The following is a 20296-nucleotide window of genomic DNA, read 5'->3' as shown; positions in this document are numbered from 1 at the left end:
TCCTACCTCACTTCTCACTGATTGTTTGAATGTTGTTTTTTGCTTAACCATGTTTTTTTAAGTCCTTTTATCTTGTAGATCTCCATTTATTTTGCTCACAGCATCCTCCAGTGTGCATGTTAGCAGTGTAACATACTGATGCTAATGTGGGTTCAAATATGGCACAAACTAGAATATGGGACAGGCTGTTAGATTTAGGCTTTTTCTCCCTTTTGTATTTTCTTTAAGTCATTCTTTGCAGTCTAACATTGATCTGTCTTGGTAACCTGAGATTGTCCACTCATACCTCATTTTCACTTAGCTAACACTTCACATTGTTTCATGCTAACAATGTCCAAAGAATCTCTCAGCATTACCACAGGTGGCATGTGACATCAGAACTGAGTTTTTATATTAGTATTCAAAACAGATCTGAGAGCAGTTGCAGTTCCCAGAACTGTAACCAGTAAGAGTATTTTGTTTGTTGAGACCAGCTGAGTATCAGTAAGAGGAGAAATTAGTTCAGGAGGTGTTCAGCACTGGGCAGGATCAGTGCTGTAAGACGGAAATTCTGGCTTAACTGTTTTGATGACTTCTTCCTCTCCCCACTGTCATTGCAGTGCTGGCTGAAGCAGGACAGTTCAATTAATTGAAGTTAACTTTTAATCATACTTTTGCAAAAGTTTGCCATTGCTTATTTAGATAATTGTCAAGTTCCCCACTACCTTTTACTATGATTTGGCTCAGGCAACTTGGGGTGCAAAGACCCGTGTGACTAGGCATACTTAGTAATATGTTTTCTATGAACACCATAGAGGAGGCCGAGTTAGAACTAAGAATAGCATGTGTAGTAAGTGAAACTTATTTTAGAGGACACATGAAGTCTGTCCAACTGGTTGGTTTCCTACAGTGTGGTTCCTCTAGCACAAGGAAGAAAGACATTTGATCCTCATGTGAGTTAGTTATTTTTGACCTTAGAATCTGTGTTTTAATAATTAGTGCTTTACAGGAAGCAGCTTTTGTATGGACCTTTATCAATTGTGTAAGAAGGTTCTGAAATACATTTCATGTGTTTTCATACCATTGTCAAACAATTAAAATCATTCTTTTACATGTGACTGAAGGTAAGCCAGGAAGATAATGGTAGGAGGAAGGTAATGGTAGGAATTGCTTTTGCCTTAATTGCATGTGAGGAGGGCAGTGGACTCAGCTCTGTCCTTGGGCCAGATCCACATTTGATACAAACTCTGCACTCAAGGGTGTTATTATTAGTGTTTTAGGTTGACTCTCAATTCCTTCTCTGGTTTTTAGGCTGTTCGGTGTCTAAGAAGAAAACTGATATAAAAAACCCATAAAGCTGGCAGTGTTCAAGTGCTCATTCTCAATAGGCAAGAAATGCCCTCTCTCCATGATTTCCACCAAGCAGGGTCTGCTGTCTGATTGCAAGTGCCATGGCTCATCAGCCAGGTGCATTGGATGTCTGCAGGGATGAGATTTTTTTTAAGAAGCCAAACAAAACCATTGATCCAAATCAGCATGGAGTGGGTAAGGGGTAAATACCTTTTCAGGTGTAGGCAGAATCCCCAGGGGTTTGTCTCTCTTCAGGCACCTCTTCCCTAAGCTTGATTTGCTTCTTCTTGCCCCTGTTCTGAGCACCCTGTGCCTCTGCCCCATCCTTCAAGCTGTCAGGATGCCTATTTTCTTACCGTTTTACCCATCCCATCCTGTTGACAACCAGCAGCATGGAGAGAAAAAGGTGCTGATCTGGGGACTTTCCGCACCTGGGAGCTCAGACTCTCATTTTCTAGATTACCACTGTCACGTCCTCAAGTAGGAATGTCTCTGTTCAGAAATCACATGTAGTAGGCTGCTTCTCAAAGGGAGCAACTACATTAATGGCAGCATGAGCTACCTACTTCAGTGATAGGAAGCAGGGTATTTCTAATGCCATGACCTCTGATGATGATAAGAGCTGAACCCTAAATATCTTGTCCCCCTGGTCCTTTGTGCCTGAAGCAGTAGGTACAAACAAGGCTTCTCACAGCCCATCCTCAGTCCTGAGCTTACACTTAACAACAAGAACAATGCTGGGTCTAGTGGCAATCCTCTGTGTACCTTTCTGTGAGGCATCCTGAAGTTTTCAGTTGCAAGATTATTGGTTTTCAACTCCTTTGGACCACCTCTCATTTCACTACTCCTTGGGCTTTCTCCAGTACAGAAACTCTTTGTTAGCAAATGTTTCTACCAAAAGCATGCAGGTACTTACTCAGAGACAGGAATGTAGAGAAATTTGTCCTGTGGGGACATTTTCACAAAGAAAAAGAGTGTTCTGTCTTAACTTCTGTTCATACACTATCTTAAAACATTCCTACCTCTTTTTCTTACCAGTTTTGGGGAAAAAGAAAAAAAAAAAGGTGTTGAGTTACTTCAGTGACTGTTGGTTGAAGATTGACCAAGACCTAATTAAAAAAAAAACAAAACACAAACCATTAGGTGTATTATCTCTGCTGGGACTCATTGCCTCACCAGGGCTCGTCTAAGACAAATGTATTCAGGGGTTCTCCCTTCAGCACCTAGCACTGCACCTTGCCTGTTCCATCTTCAAATTCCTCACTTTCTTCTATAAGGTCTCTGAGCATTTTCATTTTACTCCTGAGACTCACAGTATGTAAGGATTATTTCCTTTGTAAGTAGGCAGTGACATTAATGTATTTGACACCTTTGTTCCAGGCAAGTTTGGGTGATGACTTTCTTTTTTAAAAAACTTGTCTTCTCTGAAGCTATCAAAGACTTTGAACAGATATAAAGCCTGTGGACCTATAGACACAATGAACTGAGATGAATTAAAAGGAGATGTTGCCTGTTGTAAAACTTGGGAGTTATGTTCTCAAAGAGTAGTTTTCCATAACAGCAAACTTTGTTTTTCTAAGTGCCCTTACACCTGAAGGTATTTTTATTACATGTAAAAGTTTGAGAGAGGATACCACAACTGGAAAACATCGTGTCAAATTATTTAGATGCTGGCATTCACAGAAAATTGAGGTGTGCTTTTTATAAAACATTATCCTGCTGGCTCCTTGTCCAAAGAGTAAACAATTACAACTGCACTTACACCACCTCTGAAATGACAATGCAAAGCTCCATGCCAAGAGCTTTTCGTCCTCTGCTCTTCAGGTGACTTTGCAAGGAAGTCTTGGGTTTTACCAGCTATGAGGCCAAAGTCCCTGAGAAGGTCACACTCTTTTGGCATGGCTTTCCCAAGTGGGGAGAGGATGTGTGGAAACCCTGTGGACATCCTAGTGTGAATGTTGCTCCACTTGCCATTTTCTGAAGGGACCCACTCCAGGGCTCTGGCCCTCCTTCCCAGAGGATGGGCAGCCTGCAGGCAGGAAAACAGGTGGCAGTGACTGGGGTAGGGAGCCCAGAGGCAGGGATGAAAGATGGATGAATGGATGCTTCATGCCCCACCTTGCCAGCTGAGCTCCTGCCGGCATGCAAGCCTGGAGGGTCGGGGGAGAAAACAAAAAATACATTCACAGAATCACAGAATATTTTGAGCTATCCAAAAGGATCATGAAATCCAGTTTTTTCCTCCTCACCCTGCCCCAGACCTGTTTGCTGACTCCCCTCCCAGTCACCAAATACCCTCTGTGACAGAGCTAATTCTCCATTTGGCCCCCAAAAGAGCTAGGAAACACCCTCTTTTTTTCTTTTTCTTTTGTGTTTGGTTTTTTTTTTTTTTTTTTTGAGAGAGAGAGAGAGAGGGAGAGAGAGAGAGCGAGAGAGAGAGAGAGAGAGAGAGAGCGAGAGCGAGAGAGCGAGAGAGAGAGCGAGAGAGCGAGAGAGAGAGAGAGAGAGAGAGAGAGAGAGAGAGAGAGAGAGAGAGAGAGAGAGAGAGAGAGAGAGAGAGAGAGGAGTGATTGCCGACCCCCACTGCTATTCTAAAGAAATGGGTCTGGTGCTTCTTTGGGACCTGTGTCCTGACCAAAGCTCCAAAACATGGGCATGCCAACACCAACATTCCTGTGGAGATCAGGACAAACTTTTCGGACTTAGTATCCACACATGGTGCCTGATTCCACCGCATGTGCATATCATCACTTTTTTTGACAAGAAAAGGAAAAAATCTCCCACTCTTAAAAATATATCAGAAAGTCACACAAAGGTACAAAGTGCAGTTGAGCTTTCCTTTTGCTCTGTAAACATTGTTTTAAATAAGGAAACAAAACGATTAAGAGGTTTTAACTCTTGTGTGTATGGGCTTAAGTAATACACAAAGGAATCCAAAAACCCCTGTGTATTCGACCTGCGTGAATACACATTTATGCACAAACTGTCCCCTCTACCAAAAAAGAAAGCAATGAAAGAAGCATAAATAAATAACACCGCCCAACACTGAGTAGTACTGCATACAGAACCATTTAATAGCTGAGCATGAGGACTGAAGGTTTTTAAAGCCAATCTCGTGTTTTGTTATTGAATAATAAAAGGTATTTCTTTATAGGTAAGTGGTACAAACATCGGGTAGGCAATGGAAATTCCATAGGAAAAAACAGAAAACAAAAAGTGTGAAAAGGTCCAGATTTATAACCAAACTCGGTCATTTGTTGTTGTTTCGAAATATCTGGTTTAGACACCTGGAAACTTGTCTTTAAAATAAGCAGCTTGTTTCCCAGATCTTCTCAATGAATGGGATAACTCCAAATGTAAAAACGACCTGACGAGTAAACGATTGCTAACTGGCTTTTCACATGGATAGCCTTTCCCAAATGCAACTACACAAAATATATTTGGCAGTTCTCAAATTTTTATTTCTATCAGTGTTAAATATTTTGACATTCGATCCCCGTTATCTATCAGTACTAAAACTGTAGGTTAAGTGGGCTGATAAAATAAGAAGATTTGGAGGTTAACTAAATTTGTAAATAACATGGCTAAAAAGTTCACTATTTTAGAGCGCTGCAACATAAAGAATAGCAAGGTATCACTAAAATGCAAAGATTTGCGAGTCGGTGAACAAGCCGGTAAGGGTAACATAACGTTCTCACTTCTCCAAGCAGCTTCATTGTAACGAAAAAATGGAGAGGAGAAACTGGATTTTTTCCCTCCACGCCCCACTCCCCCCCCCCACTCGCCAAAGCACAGGAGAACCGTTTGCTGCTTGTGCTCTGCCCACCGGGGAGCCTGAGAGGGAGAGCAGGAGCACTAGCCTTGGCCCTGTTTTGGTACTTTCCTCTTTTCCTCGGCACGCGTCTTCTCTCAGAAGCAGGGCACGGAGTGCCTCATGGTGTGCGGGAGGAGCCCTGGGCAGAGGGGACAGAGGTGGACTCTTTCCAGCAGTCGGACACCGGGAGCGGCGCCTACCGCGATCTCTCGCTGGGTGACTCGATGGCGGGAATACTCGCTGCGGAGGTGGGCGTGGAGGGCGAGGGGACAGGGTCTCTGCGGGGACGGCTGAGGGCGGGTCAGAGCGAAGCCCCGTCGGCGGTGGTTCTGGCTGCTCCCGGGAGGGGCGGCGGGTTGCGCAGGTACCGGCCCACCGCTCCGTGCGGGCCCCCGGCCGCCACATCGAGAGGCAGGCGGCCGAGGCCGTCGGGCAGGTCGAGCCGCGCCCCGGCCCTGTGCAGCGCCGCCAGGGTCTCCAGAAAGCCGGCGCGGGCCGCGTCGTGTGCCGGGCGGCAGCCGGTGCGCGGGTCGGGGCGGTTGGGGTCGGCGCCGCGCTGCAGCAGCAGCTCGGCCACCCGCGGGCTGCCCAGCATCATCACCTGCGGGGAGAGACAGTGTCAGCGCCCGTCCGCACCGGCGAAGGGTCGGGGGTGGCGACTAGAGGACTGGGCGACGGTGGAACTGGCGTCTCTTTTGAGCATATTCTCCTATGTCGGCTACTTGCAGTCGTGACCGGCTTAAATGCTGACAACTAAATTGCATGCGCTTTCCAGACTAGGTGCTACATATGGGTCTGTCCTTTTCCACATTTTATACCATTTATATATACCACGGTATAAATTTTACTGTGGGTGTGTGTCTAAATATATACACGTACATACAGACATAGCTATATATGTGTGCACATATATATATACGGTTTATGTAATATATCATCTATTATATAATAAATGGTGTATTTATGTATTATATTTATACACCCGTATATATTAGAAATACATTAAATATATTTATACACATAAACAGTATGTATACGTACTTATGTGTATATTCATACACTATGTATACACACACCCTGTATTTTGTGACAGCACCGAGGAGCCTTGCATTAAGGCTGCTCCCACTTAGAATGCAGTATTCATTTATTAACAATCAGCACTGTAAGCCCGGCAAAGCAGCTGTGTGTGGTTCCTTTTGGCATCCAGTGTGGATTTTCCTGATTTTTCTCCTCCAGATCGAGGTATTTTTTCTTTATCTCTCATTTGCTCTGTCAGCTCTGCCTTCTCCTCAGAGATGTGAGGGAAGCTGCTGGGTGCTCACAAGTAATGCACAGAACTTTTCTGATGGCAAATTCCTAAAAATATCCTGCTTTTCAGCAAATAGCAAAAACTTTTGAAAAGGTCTGATCATGACAGAACAAAATCAAACAATCAGCCAACAAACAAAATATATTTGAGCTTGGGGATTTACGTCCCTCATTGTCTTGGTCATTTTCAGTGGAATTTTAAACTCCATAACTTGCAACTTAACAGTATGAAAAAACCCTTAGGACAAAATTTTTTTCACACTATTTTCTTTCTCAAGACATTGTTTGTGCACTTCAAATAATTGTGATTATAATAAAAGTGCAAAAATGCTTATAAAATTCATAATTTATAAATTCATTATAATAATTTTTTCATAAAGAAAGAGTCCACATTTTAGAGTGTCAGCCATTTTACAAATGTTGACAAGGGAAATAAAACTTAGTCTCACTCTGAAAAGAGGGAAAGAAAGATAAAACTTCTAAGAATTTGGAGATCCTTTTCATCAGGAATTTGAACATACAACAGAAACAAACCAAATCATTTTCTCAGAGCCTTTCTCGGCAACATATTTTAGAAAAATATTTCCTTTTCCATGTAAAGTGCAAGGACAAAAATGACTGTTCAGCTTAGTTGATGAATCATTAAATACCTCACTTCAAATGACAACTCGAAAATCCTTCTCATGAGATATACAACTCCAGTTTAAAACAGTGCATTAATCGTTCAATGAACATTTAAAAACTTCCAACTTAAGCATGTTGGTTGTTAAAACACACTTTAAGCACTCGAAATGCCTCTAAAGCATATTGTCTACCAATGAATACTACGACTATTGATGAGTAGAGAATAATAAAATTATTACTACTACTTAAAAAAAAAAAAGGAAATAAAGAGAAAAAAAGAAAAAATGTGGCTACTGATAATATATACCTAGTTTCAAGTTACAATTTCTATCAGCACAATTTATACATCGTCTTCTGTGCAGCTCTTTCTAGTGAATATACTAATAAGGGACTCTTCCATTTCCTTGGGGAACAAAGACCCATTCAGGCCATATTAAAAAAAAAAAAAAAAAAAAAAAAAAAAAACAAGAAAAGTTGCTCAAAGTGCAGTTAATTCCCCAAACCCATCTGGAAGAGGATTTTGCAGTCTCACTTCTTCTTTTGAGTACCCCCTAGCATAATTCGTTTGCTGCCAGGGGTTGCCCTCGAAAATCCACCTTGTATTTTCAGGACGGCAGGGGTTAAGAAAAGCGCACGGTTTTATCGAGTTGCGACTGCAGTAAGGTTTAGATAACAATAAAAATTCATTCCAAACCCGAAATGCCCACACTCCCCGCCGCCGGCGGCACAGCTTCACCCCACCCCTCCACTCCGACTGTCCTGCCCCTCCCCTATGCTCCGTACCTGGAGCGGGGTTCTCCCAAAGCAGTTGGCCCCGTTGGGATCCACGCCTGCGTCCAGCAGCTTCCTCACCTCCTCGTGGTCCCCGCGGGCGGCGGCGCTGCACAGCCGGTCACCGTCGCCCCGGGGGTACCCCTCCATCGCCCCCCCGCCCCGCACGGCCGCCCCTGGCCTTCTGTCTCTGCTGGTTGCGACCTCGCCCGTCGCAGCGACGCAGCTCCTCCTTCCCCAAGAGCAGCGGCCGCCCCCTCGCACCCCCGGGCAGGCGGCCCCCAGGCCGCGGGCACGGCCCCGCGTTCCCTCCCTCCGCACACCCACGGTGGGGCGGGCGCTGCGGCGTCCCCTCGCTCCTTGATCCCAGCGCTCCTGGCGGCTGTAGCAAAATCCACGCATCCTCCCGGAGAGGGGGGCACCGGGAGGGTGGCGAAGAACCGCAGAATACCATCCGCCTAGTCAGCAAGGCGAGAGCTGGGGGCTGCAGGTCACGTCGGCAGGGAAGCCCGGTTTCACTCCCACCTAGAGGGCGGGGCGGCTCCCACAGGAGCTTCTGTCCGTACAGCAGAAAGAAGGGCATGGGGCCCTGCGCCCCCACCCCTTCCCCATATGGGGGATTGCGAAGGTCAGAGACGGGGGTTATCCGCCTTATCCGGGCTGCCTGGTCTGGCGGCAGCTGCCTCGGCCCGCGCAGGTGGGATGAGCACTGCGAGTATCTAACGTGGGGGGTACGACGACACGACGAGGCGACAAAGGACCAGAGCCTTCCCGGGACAGAAAGGGGCTTTTGTGCGAGACATGGATTTGCTTTCTGCGTTGGACAGGGGGTCCTGCCCTGGCCAAGACCCTCCGAGCGGTGGGTCGGGGCTCTGTCCCCCCGTTCCGCGACGGCCGGGTGCAGGCGGACCGAATGAGGAAGGGAGCTGTGCCCGCAGGGAATCTGTCGTCTACCTCATGACACCGGGCAGCAGAGGATCGCTTCAGCCCGGCCCTGCCGAAGTCTTCCGCGGGCAGGAAAACCGCGGCGAGAGTCCGCCAGGGTAAGGTGTAGCTCCAGCCGGGCAGACGGAAGCTAGGCAGAGCCTCGCCTTGCCACCGTCCTCAAAATCCAAGCACCTGGTTCTACCCCTTGGCTTTCTGTCTCCCCGTTGCAAGCCCCAAGGACGACCGTGACACACACCCCGACTCCAAACGACCCCTCCCGCCCTGCGTCGAGAGGGAGTGGGGCATCGGCACCCACAACCCGCGGCGTGAAGTTTTTTATTCTGCCACCTCGAAGTTCCGGACAGACCTGGTTAAGAGGCAAGAGGAATAAGGACGTCTTTCAGGGTTTTGTTTTCCTAGCTCCCTTTCCCCCTCCCCCCGCCACCCCCGTCACCTCCCCGCCTCTTCCAATGTCAGTTCCCTAATCTTCTTTTTTTAATTGCAGAAGACCTGTACGATGCCATAGAAGCAGCACCCGCCGTGCAGATGCATCTCTGTGCCCTTTGGCGTCAAACCCCCACCCCGACGTTCGGGCACAAGAACAGCCCCGGGTAGCTGAAGGGGGAAACCCGGCGATTTTATGTCTGCATATACCGGTAGCCGAAAGGCAGAGACATCCTTGAATGAGTAGAAATAAACAAAAATTTATCCCTGAGTTGACAAGTCAGAGGTTCACTGAAACTTCTTCACTTGGTGGCTTTCTGAACCTCCCTCGTGAAGTTTCTGGGACAAGTGGCACTGCAAGACGAAGGTGCAGTATTTCAAGGTTTGTGTGGATTGAAAGGCTCGCTGGGCAGTGCCTGGCGATGGGCTCCTACACACATTGGTTTTTTCTGCAGTGCATGGTGCACAGTGATCCCCGGGACATGTAGGCGTTTAAAACCAAAGTTAAAAAAAAATCAACAAATAAAGTTTAATAGTGGGGTTTTTTAAATCTGTAAAGTCTAAGAAATTAACAGGATTCCCTACACGGTAGATAAAGTACTCTCTCTGACATGAATGATAGCCAAAGTAGAGATAAATCCAAGGAGATAAATCCAAGGAGATAAATCCAAGGAGAAAACCTCAGTGATTATGTTTCTTAGGTGTTTTAACATTTCAAATCAATAGTGATGGGTGGCAGGATTTCAGGTTATCACTGGCTAATCTTGCATTCTGTGATACAGTATGGATGCTGGACTTTATGCATCTGTGTGTGTAAATATATGAATACCTCTCTTTTTATGAATATATAAGGATAAAATAATACACACTCACACGCCAATATATTTGCAAGCAAAGATATTACTAGAGTATTCAGAGGGCCTGTCTATATCTCCATCCCCTCTAAATAATGTTCAAGTCTACAAAATCTCAGAATGGTGCAAAAAACCAAATACTGTCTTGTGATAACATTACTGAACTCCCAAATCACTTACAAAACTATTAGAACATTTTTAAATCACAAAATTTTAAGTTACATGGTTAAAATCATGTGACTTTTTCCCCTCCAAAAAGCAGATCTTATATTACACAATTCTGGTACTAACAAAGGACCTCAAATTAACCAAAACATACCAACACACGGTCATATCTGAAATTGGGGAAATAACATCAGATTTCACTTGTATCTTGGGGAAAGGGAGAGGAATCCACCTTCCCTCTCCAACAAACCTTACTGTAAAGATATTTTCAGGCGGAGGAAAAAAATTATCACATTAAAGCAGAGTCCCTATCCTACATTTCTGCTCGTATTTATTTTTAGAATCACTGTTCAGCCATACACATCTTTGTCACTGACAACACATCCATTTTAATACTACAGTACAGAGGTTCTCCAAATTGTTCTGAGATGTTTTGCTAATAGCATACAGGATGGAAAAAGGTAATTTTCAGTTAACAAAAGCAGCCATCTTATGTCCTGTTTAGCAAGTATTACCCTTTCAACAACAAAAAAGTTATTAAAAACATTCACATGAGTTATTTTATGATCTAACAAGTATTTTGGAATAAGTTCAGGGGTTAATTAAATACTACAAAGAGACAAACTATAAAGAACATAATACTGAAACTTCCTAGGTTGTAAATAGGCAAAAAAGTTCACGAGAGGCAGGGGGAGGTGGTGCAATGGAGAGGTCGCATAGAAGTAACCTGTGTTATGCTTAAGGAGGGTGAGGGATACAGCTGTTTGAAGATATGCTAAAAATGAAGCAATACTGATGTACAGAAATAATTTAACACTATTGGTCTTCTCTTCGGCTTAAAATGTCAGTATATTTGCAAAGATAATTATCCTGATTACACATATTGCGTAAGAACAGGAGTATCTATCACTTTAATTTTAGTCCCGCAGAAGTTGTGCCATGGGGGTTTCTACATAAAATTATCTAAAAATAACCCCCCACCAAAAAGAGCCAAACCCAACCCCCCTCGAAAACTCAGATAATCTGCAATAACAAAGAATAAATACTTCACAGAGTCTATTTCATAATCATAGAACGGTTGGAAGGGACCTTAGAGATCATCTATTTCCAACCCCACTCCACCCTCACCCCTCCCCACACCACCTCCCTTCGGCAGAGACACCCTCCCCTGCATCTGATTGCTCAAAGACCCATCTGGCCTGGCCTGGGACACTTCCAGAGATGGGGCAGATGCAAATGTGCTGCCCTAAATACCTGTAAAAATATCCCTAAGTATTGTACTTTTCGTAGACATTTTAAATTCTTTTTTAGATTCAGCACACACACTTGTCTTAACCCACCCCAGACCCTTAAAAATTAGACTTGTAGTCTAGGTCTCAGTGGCATTTTAGAAAAACTCATTCTCCCTGATTAAAAAGGAAGGGGGGGGGGGGCAGGAATAGCTGCATTTACAGCAAACATGGAAATCGAGGAGAAAAGTAGTAGCCACACTTCCAGATCTATGAGAGGGTTTTGTCCTTTCTACAGCAAATATACTTTGAGATAATCTCCACCTTCATACTTATGTTTCTATTTAAGATTTTTGCATCTCAGATCAGCCAGAGTTTACCATTTCTTTTCCCCCCATTCAGGGTAAGATGAAGAAATGAGGCCTACGACAAATGCAAGAACTGAGACATTTGAAAGCAACAAGGAAAAGATCACATAGTTTCTGATATATATATATATATATATGAATACATCTATATGTATTTATATATTTGTGTGTCTGTGTGTATGTACCCAGACTTGTTATCCAAAACGCACTGGAAGGAATGTAATCAGAGACTGGAAGTGGGAAACTCTGAATTATTTTGTCTCCACACCTTTAGTCCTATAACTTAAAAAGTTTAATTTTTTATATATCTATCTATACATATATAAAATAAATAATTTCTATTTTTGTAGATATTTTGGGGCACATATTTCTACTTTCCTGCTCTTATATCTCCATTCTCCTCCAGTCTATTCTCTGGATTAGAGGAGGTTGTGAACTGCTCTAACAACCCTCTAAGATAATTCTGCAGAGCAATCCTCAAATACAAATAAAAATTAATACTCAATTTAGTTTCAGTGTATTTCTAATTATGTGTGATGACCATCATTTAAGGTGCACCCTAAAGGTCTAAAACAATCTGATTTTGTGTTGTGCATTAAGGAAAAAAGTCTCTAAAAATGTCTGAGCCTCGGATGTCTCTCAAAGTCCTTTATACTTGTGTCTTTTAATGCTCTTTCTGACGCTGCTCGTACGCTGTGAGCTTTATTTCCCATGTTTTTGTAACTGCAAGGGAAGGCAAAGTAGGCCACTGTATATCACTGTCATTTACAAGACTGAAAAGTAACACACGCTCGGAAAACAGTGGCCATTTTCTCTCTTCAGAGCAATAGCTATGTTCCTTGTTTGCAAGGAACTGTCTAAAAAGGTTGGTAAGGGATGGTGGGTTTATATTTTCTTAGTTAACCTTAGAGAAAACTTCTGAAGAAGTGGTGGAAAGGCAGAAATAAGTTGCAGTAACTTTTCAAGAACCGGACATTTTCTACTGCGTTGAAAAAAAGGGGGGGGGGGAGGGGGGCGGACAGAAGCTCCCCGCCTGTATAAATCTAACGTGATCCCGGTGCAATCTGAGCATGTGGCGCGGAGGGGGCTCCGCGGCACTGCCACCGTGGGCCGGATCGTCGCCTCCTGCTCTTGTCACCCCGTCGGGCCGCCCGCGCTCACCGGGGATCCCCTGCCGCCCCCCGAGCAGCCCCCATCCCGGTGTCCTACCTGGGTCGGGGGCTCCTGCGGCGCCTCCGCCGCAGGACCAGCAGCAGGGGGAGGCGCGGTGGCCAACGCCGCCCCAGCGCCCCGAAAACACTGCGGAGGATGCGCCGACCCAGCGCCCAGGCCCGGGGCAGGCTGCGGGAGCGCCGAAAGTGGATGGTGCACCTTATCCGGGGGGTCATGGATGCGGGGAAGACGCCCGTGCGTCACGTTACAAATACCTCCCCGGCGGGGCCCCACCGGTGAATCGGCCCTCTCACCCTCTCCATTCATTGGAGAGGATTTTCGTTCTCTTTTTTTTTCTTTCTTTTTTTTTTTTTTTGTCTCTTCCGTTTGACTAATTTCGAGTCCCCATTTCGCCTTACCTCCCTCCCCTTCCCACCCCTCCTCTACACCCCGGTCTTAAACTCCTCCCATGATGACGGCTCCCGCCTCGAAAGCGGGCGAAGGAAGACCGGCAGCGGGGGATGGGGACGGGGGATACCGCCGGCTCCTCTCCCCTCCCACTGTCCGGCCCCGGGGAGCACCGCCACCAAATGGGCGTGGAGACCGGCCAATCGCAAGGCGCTCCCCTGCTTTCAAATAAAGCCTTGACGACATGTCCTTGCCCTCCCTCCGGTCTGCCCCTCCAAACAAACCACCTCCCTCTCTGTTTGGGGGACGGGTGTAATTTGTTTGGGTTATTTCCTTGCTGTTTAGTTGCTTTCGGACCCCGCTCCCGTCGGAAAAGCCCCGTCGGGGAGTGGGCTTGCGGCGGCCAGGCGCGCCGGGGCCCCGGGGGGCCGGGTAGCGGATCCCTGACGCTTTAAAACAGCGGGCCAATATTGGCCCTGGCGAGCAGCTATTTCCTTGTCACATGGTCATTTGAACGCGACGCGGGACCGTTGCGCAGCGGAGCGAGGGAAAAAAAAACAAACAAAAACAAAAAGAAGAAATAAAAAGGGATCTGGCTTTTCCCTCGCCGGTCACCGAAACGGGTAATGAACGATTCCTTCGTCAGCCCCTGGACCTTCACCCAGACCGTGCTCCGCAGTGTCGGACCGCTTTGTTTTCCTTTGGAAGAGCGAAGTTCTGGAGCGGGAAGGGGAAGCTGCGGAGGGTCGCTTAGAAGCCCCGATCAACCTGCCGACGCTCCCGTCCCGGGCTTACTCCCAGAAATCCTCGGAGGGCTGCCAAGCCCCGCGATAGCCGGAGCTGAGCCAGCTCCGCCGTCCAGCAGAGGAACTCTGCGTGTTACCGCTACACGCCCGACCCGCCCCCACCCCGGGAGTCCCTCTGCCTGAGCGTCCCCCCCTTCCCGCGTTCGGGGTACCTCCTTACGAGGCGTGGGGAACGGGGACAGGAAGGGTGCTGGCGCATCTTCGCCCTTCGCGGGGGCAGCGGGGCCCGTTTGACTGGACACGGCTAGAGGTGGCTGCGCCCGGGGTGGGACGGCTCCCGGACTGTGGAAAGCCGCGGGGAAGGCGCCGGGAGGGGAGGCACAGCGTCAGTCCCTGACAGGGATGGTGAATATAGGCGTATGCAACACCGCCTCCCTCCACCCCCCCCCCCACCCCCCCCGTCCCCAACAAACACTTTCGGCTGGACAAACAGTAATAATTCCTATGTCAACAGAAGTTTTCTTCTGCCTCGGCACGGAGCAACCCTAACAACAATGCTAATAAAGAGCCTGTAATGACTTCTTCTGGACTGAGTATGATTTCAAGCCTGGGAAACGGGTGAGTGAAATCAGCCATTTCGAAATGAAAGCACCTCTCCAAGACACGCTTTATTATTTTCTTTCTTCTTCTTTACCCCTCCTCCCCGGCCCCCTCGCCCCGCTCTTTTCCCTGCCGTGGCCACTACTCCCCGACAGACAAGACAAAATTAATAGAAATTAATGCCCATCTGGCCACGTGCTGCGGGTGCTGGAGCGACGGTGAGAGGATGATTGCAAAATGTACGGGTTTAGCAATAGAAACCAAATACCCACCAAAGCTGAATGCATGGCCGATCCGGGGCCGAGGAGCACCTCGTCGTGCACAGAGCGCAAACCCGGCTGCAGAGGGGGTGTATATGTGTGCACACGTGTATTCATTTACAGTAGCAATATCAAAATTGAAAAATGAGAGTAATCCTCCAGATTAGACGCAATGTTTTCAGGCCTTTCTCTGTGTGATTATTGCTGCTGCTGTTTGCTGTCGACAGCTACTGTTCTCTTCTGGGAGGATAAACCCTGGAGCTGGCACTGCTTTTAGAAGAAAAGGTGCTTGTGGAATATCTCGCAGCTGAACAGGATCGCGCTGGGGACCTCCATCCATTCAAGGAGTGAGTATCCCACACCGTGGACCTGTCCCGGACAGGAGTTCCAGACCTATGGCATGAAATAGATTTATAGAAATTAGGTATTTAGTCCTACTGAGGCATACTCTGCTAATTTGGTGCATTCAGCCTAGCAAATATTGTTCTTTCCCTGCCAACTTTATGAACAATAGTTGTAACAATAATATGTTGCTGTTATTGTACTTTTGTAAGCACTAATGGAAATACTAAAAAAATTAAATCAAGTCTAATTCTTGGGGAAAAGACCATTTCTAACAGAAATACTGGTCTAATTGAGTTTGGAAATGCAGTTTAATAGAACTTTATTTTTCTGTAAAGATGGTGGTCAGACTCTAACCTTGTCCTATCTCTGTGCCTGGTCCCAGCTCCACTGTGGTCCTCACAGGCACAGGATGCAGGCTCCATCCCCAGTGTTGTCCTTGGTTTGCTTACAGCTATGCCATGTTGTAAGACAGAAAATGGAAAAACTTAATAAGGTGTTATAATTTATATATTTTTCTATTTGAAGATTTGTATAAAATATATGTTCTAGGCATTCTTACAATTAAAAAGCCTTTACAGTGTATTATAAATATTATTATATATATTACAAATACAATGTGAGTTTTTCCCACATTTTATATGCATATAATTTTTATAATTAAACATAAGCATATTACATATAAAGTAGTTGCTGTGCAAATAGATAAAGTTGATACATAATCATAACATTCTTAATATATGTGCCTATCATGTATATTTTATATACATATTGCATAGATGTATTATGTACAAAAATGGCATAACTAAATATTTTATCACATGCCAACTTAAACGAAGTAATTATGAAGCATGCATTGTATGAAATTAAATTGTAAGAAATAACGTATTCCAACACTTTTTAAAAATACATGTTTTTTAGTATTCATGAAATATCTAGGAATTTGACAATCGACAGGAACGCAAAACGAAAATAAGTCTTTTTCCCCTTGAAAAAGCTACACCTAGCTCTGTAAAGTGCCCAGGATTTGTACTGGGGAATAACACCTGAGCTCTTTCATCGGCTTGCCTTCTTTCCCCTTCTCAGTCCCTAAGGTGCAGGACATGTTTGTGCAGTCCCGTGTGAGTTCTGGGGAGGAAGGCAAGGTCTCCCACTCATCCTGCACAGACTGGGAGCACCATCCCCACTGCCTGCCTCATCACCCTGCTCGCTGCTGCCTGTGCTCTCCTACAGCACACCCCTAGGGGTTTCGGACCTCTCACAATGGCAGAGGGTCTCCCCAGCCTTTGTCTTCCCCTCTGTGGAGGTTCGACTGACTCTGTACATTTTCTGTGGTCTGCTCACATCCAGTTTCCCTGTGCTAGGGCAGTCAGTGAAACAGGTAGACTCAGATGATTAATTTCCCTCTCATTCTGGCTTCTAAACCAGCAGCACAGCTTTTAAAACCTCTTGCTTTTTTCTTTAGCAAACGTGTCACCTTCAAGCAGCTTGGTAAATCCTGGAACTGAGCTGGGATGTATGATCTTTGATTTTTTTGTTCCTAGTCGCCCTGGTTTTGCAATGAACATGATTTTTTCAAGGTGCTGTAACTCAGGGTAGGTCAGCTGCAAGTTGTTAAAATGAGTATTTCAAGTAGGGATGATAGCAGGCTTGTAGAAACACAAATCTCACTTTATTTTCTCCTTCCAGGTCCGACTTTTGCAACGTTCATGAGAAGAGCCGCAGATGCGCCACAGATGCATGTACAGACCTGCACAGACCTATGTGGTTTTAAGAAGGTATTTACCAAAACTACAGTCGCACCAGGAAGCACCAATTAATTACCTGCTGTCCTGGCCAGTTTTGCTTGAGTTTGGTTCAACCGAAATCTAACACGGAGAAGTAGGGACAGGGAGAGCCTGCAGCCTCTCCTGTCCTCTTCAGATGGAAGACTGGCAAGTGAGACTGTGGAGCCCCGAGGATGAAGGTAAACAGAAAGTCCAGATGTGATCCCGTCAAAACATGAAGGGTTTGTAGTAACACCTCTGTGTGGGGATTTTCCTTCATATTTAATATAAACGATTTAATATTTTATATTAAATGTACGATTTGATATTTTTATATTCAACATTTTCTTATTTCATACTTCATACTCTATTGTTATCTTCATAATGTTTGGACTGTCATGTGAAAATAAGTGCCTGTGGAGGGTCGTAGAACTTCCGGAGCCTGATAATATACAGGCACTAGCAAAGGGTATTGTCCTTCGTGCATCCCAGCGAGGAAACGCTATCCGGGGGTTATTCACAGCATGGCATGAGTGCTGCTCGACTTGGTGTCTCCCGAGGCGGGCGCGGGCACTAAGTTGGGGCGAGGGTGGCCTGTGGAGGGGTTAGGCTCGAGGCAGCAGGTTGCGCAGGTACCGGCCCACCGCTCCGTGCGGGCCCCCGGCCGCCACGTCGAGAGGCAGGCGGCCGAGGCCGTCGGGCAGGTCGAGCCGCGCCCCGGCCCTGTGCAGCGCCGCCAGGGTCTCCAGAAAGCCGGCGCGGGCCGCGTCGTGTGCCGGGCGGCAGCCGGTGCGCGGTCGGGGCGGTTGGGGTCGGCGCCGCGCTGCAGCAGCAGCTCGGCCACCCGCGGGCTGCCCAGCATCATCACCTGCGGGGAGAGACAGTGTCAGGGCCTGTCCGCAGTCCTCACGGTTTCTCTCTGGGCCTCGAAGGAATGAGGATCGTCAGAGGAAAGAAGAAAACCCGCGGATGAGGCTTAGAGATCGGCTCCAGAGGCACCACGAACGGTGGAGATCATGGACTCGTCCGGACTGTTGCGTAGCAGAAGGAAACACTGCTTATCCATGCCACGGGACAGGAGGAAGCAGGTGGGGCAGAGAGGTGCGGGACTTCAGTAGGGGTAGGTGCACACCAGGGCTGCTCCGTGACAGGAGCCGGCAAGGGGGCCATAGGTTCAGGGCAGACAGACTAGAGAACGGAGTCGCCCTTGCCGCGACGCACCCCACAGGAACCCAGGGCGAATCCCCAGCCGCTTTGCAACTGCGGAACCGTGCCGGTGAAGCGGCTCCTTGGAACTGTCGCAGTTCCGCTCTCTCATTCATGACACTTCTCTAGAGGGTCCTTGTCAAGAGGAGGCGCTTATGGAACGCTCACTATCCGCGACACTTGCACCCGTGCTTCCTTCACCCTCAGGAGAGTCAAAACGCACATTTTGCCTAACCTCCCAGTCCAGTGCAGTACCAAAGCGTCCGGGAACCCTTACCCTCTGGCTCGTTTTCTAAGCTGAGTTTCCCCCAGCACACTCGGCAGTGTGTTAAGAACACGGGCTAAAAATCCCTGCCGCGCAAAGGTAAAAAAAAGAAAAGAAAGAAAGAATGCACTGAATGACGACAACAGATACCTGCTTCGAGAGAAATGCTGCACCGACATTTTGTAGAAGAGAGTTTCGCAAGCACTGGCAGTAGAACTTAAATATAGCTTCTAAGATTATTCCAGTTTCGTTTTATTTTGAAAATTTAAGAAAAAACTGGCTAGAACTGCCTCGGAAATTAACTCAGCTTTTATAAATTTAACATCTACTACACCTCTAGACGCTACGTCTACCTACACATTCACGCAACTGTAAAATGGGCAGACTGAGCCCCATAGGGACTGCTCGCTGCCTACCTGCAGCAGCTGCTGGGCAAGGCTAACATAACCAGGTGTTTCTGCTCGTGACAGTCAATGAGTATATTTTTTTCTTTTCATGGGAGACATGAGGAAAAATGCTAACAGACATAAAGCAGAAGACAAGCCATGACGAAAGGGTGGATATTTCTGCGAATGTGAATTGTTACATTTTTTGCACTTTCATTGCGATATGAGCATCAAAGATCTCGGTTTTGAGTCATGCTATCTCAGTTTGTTCAAATAAAGTCAAGGGTTGCTAAGACTAAAACCTCTCTGTTGCGGCCGTCACAGACTTTCTCCTTCCCAGAGACGTGAGAACCACTGCGCCATCTCGACAGCAGCCGGGGGCAGCCGTCGTGGGGCGGCCGGCGCCGGGAGGCTGCACCGGTGTTGTCTTCGTCGCCCCTCGGGCGGGGCACAAAGGGGCCGCTGCCTCGCCCCGCCGCCCGCACCCCACCTCCCTACCTGGATGGGGGTTCTGCCGTAGGAGTTGACGGCGTTGGGGTCCGCCGCGCCGTCCAGCAGGTCCCTGAGGTGCTGCAGGTCGCCGCGGGCCGCGGCGTTGGCCAGTTCATCCGCCACCGCTCGTCCTGCCCGCCGCGCCATGTCCCGGCCCGCCGCGCCCTGCCCAGCACCGCGCTGCCCGAGGCTGGCCCGCGGGAAGCACCTTGCCCATGGAAGCGCCCGGCGCCCCCGGCAACCTCGGGCAGCGCTCCCCGGCCGTGGTCCCGTCCCCGGCCCAGAGGTTCCTGCGCGCTGCTGCCTCCGGGGCCGTCTCCACCTGCGGGGACGTGACGGAGCCGCCCGGCGCTCGTTTTCTCCTCACATCTGGTGCCGCCCGGCCGATGTCACAGTCACCCCTAGCCTCGCCCTGACGGGGAGGAGCGGAGCGGAGCGGCTGGCGCTGCTGTCCGGCGGCAGGGAGGGCCAGGCTGTCCGGGAGGGCATCCGGACTCTCTTCTCCATCTCTTTTGTTCCTCTGTTATTTTATTTTCCAGGGCTCTCTCTTGAGGGCAGCAGTGCTTTAAGCCGTGTCTGACTGCCCCGAGTGAAGCAGACACCTAGGAAAGGGTTAGAGCCAAGGGAGCAAAAGGCTTTATTTAACGAGAACAGAGCCCCTTTCCGCCCCAGAGGGCACACTCGGCCCGACGCTTCCTCTTCGCCTTCTCCGGACCCCCATCGGCACCTGAGGAGCAGGAGGCAGCTATGGCCGCCCCTCCTTCATTTCTCCTGTGTGAACTGCGAGCGCTTCAACTCTTTTTTAGTTAGCAGTAACACTTAGCAAGAGACAGTGGGCGC

At 47.6% G+C, this 20296-nt stretch overlaps 2 protein-coding genes across 2 annotated transcripts; both read right to left on the bottom strand.

Moving 5' to 3' along the window:
• Positions 1–4382: 4382 nt before the first annotated feature.
• On the bottom strand, positions 4383–13368 carry LOC139684588 (cyclin-dependent kinase inhibitor 2A-like). Its single transcript, XM_071580695.1, has 2 exons — positions 13043–13368; positions 4383–5744 (listed from the first exon to the last, which is right to left on the bottom strand). Exons 1-2 carry the CDS (start codon positions 13310–13312, stop codon positions 5445–5447), a joined length of 570 nt encoding a protein of 189 aa, XP_071436796.1. The 5' UTR covers positions 13313–13368; the 3' UTR covers positions 4383–5444.
• Positions 13369–17617: 4249 nt separating this feature from the next.
• CDKN2B (cyclin dependent kinase inhibitor 2B) lies at positions 17618–19896 on the bottom strand. Its single transcript, XM_071580409.1, is given in 3 exon segments — positions 17618–17906; positions 17909–17975; positions 19463–19896. Coding segments are annotated over 3 exon segments (402 nt in total). The 5' UTR covers positions 19604–19896; the 3' UTR covers positions 17618–17712.
• Positions 19897–20296: the final 400 nt, after the last annotated feature.

The sequence above is a fragment of the Pithys albifrons genome, chromosome Z, assembly GCF_047495875.1.
Source record: "Pithys albifrons albifrons isolate INPA30051 chromosome Z, PitAlb_v1, whole genome shotgun sequence".
NCBI classification, from domain to species: Eukaryota; Metazoa; Chordata; class Aves; order Passeriformes; family Thamnophilidae; genus Pithys; species Pithys albifrons.
Note: the sequence above shows the minus strand (reverse complement) of the source record. Positions and strands in the feature narration are given on the sequence as shown.

Excerpts from the sequence above, each read along its gene's own strand:
- LOC139684588 (XM_071580695.1), bottom strand. The coding sequence starts at position 13,312 with ATGAATGGAGAGGGTGAGAGGGCCGATTCACCGGTGGGGCCCCGCCGG. Across the intron at positions 5,745-13,042 it reads CGCAGGAGCCCCCGACCCAG|GTGATGATGCTGGGCAGCCC; the intron begins GTAGGACACCGG and ends CTCTCCCCGCAG.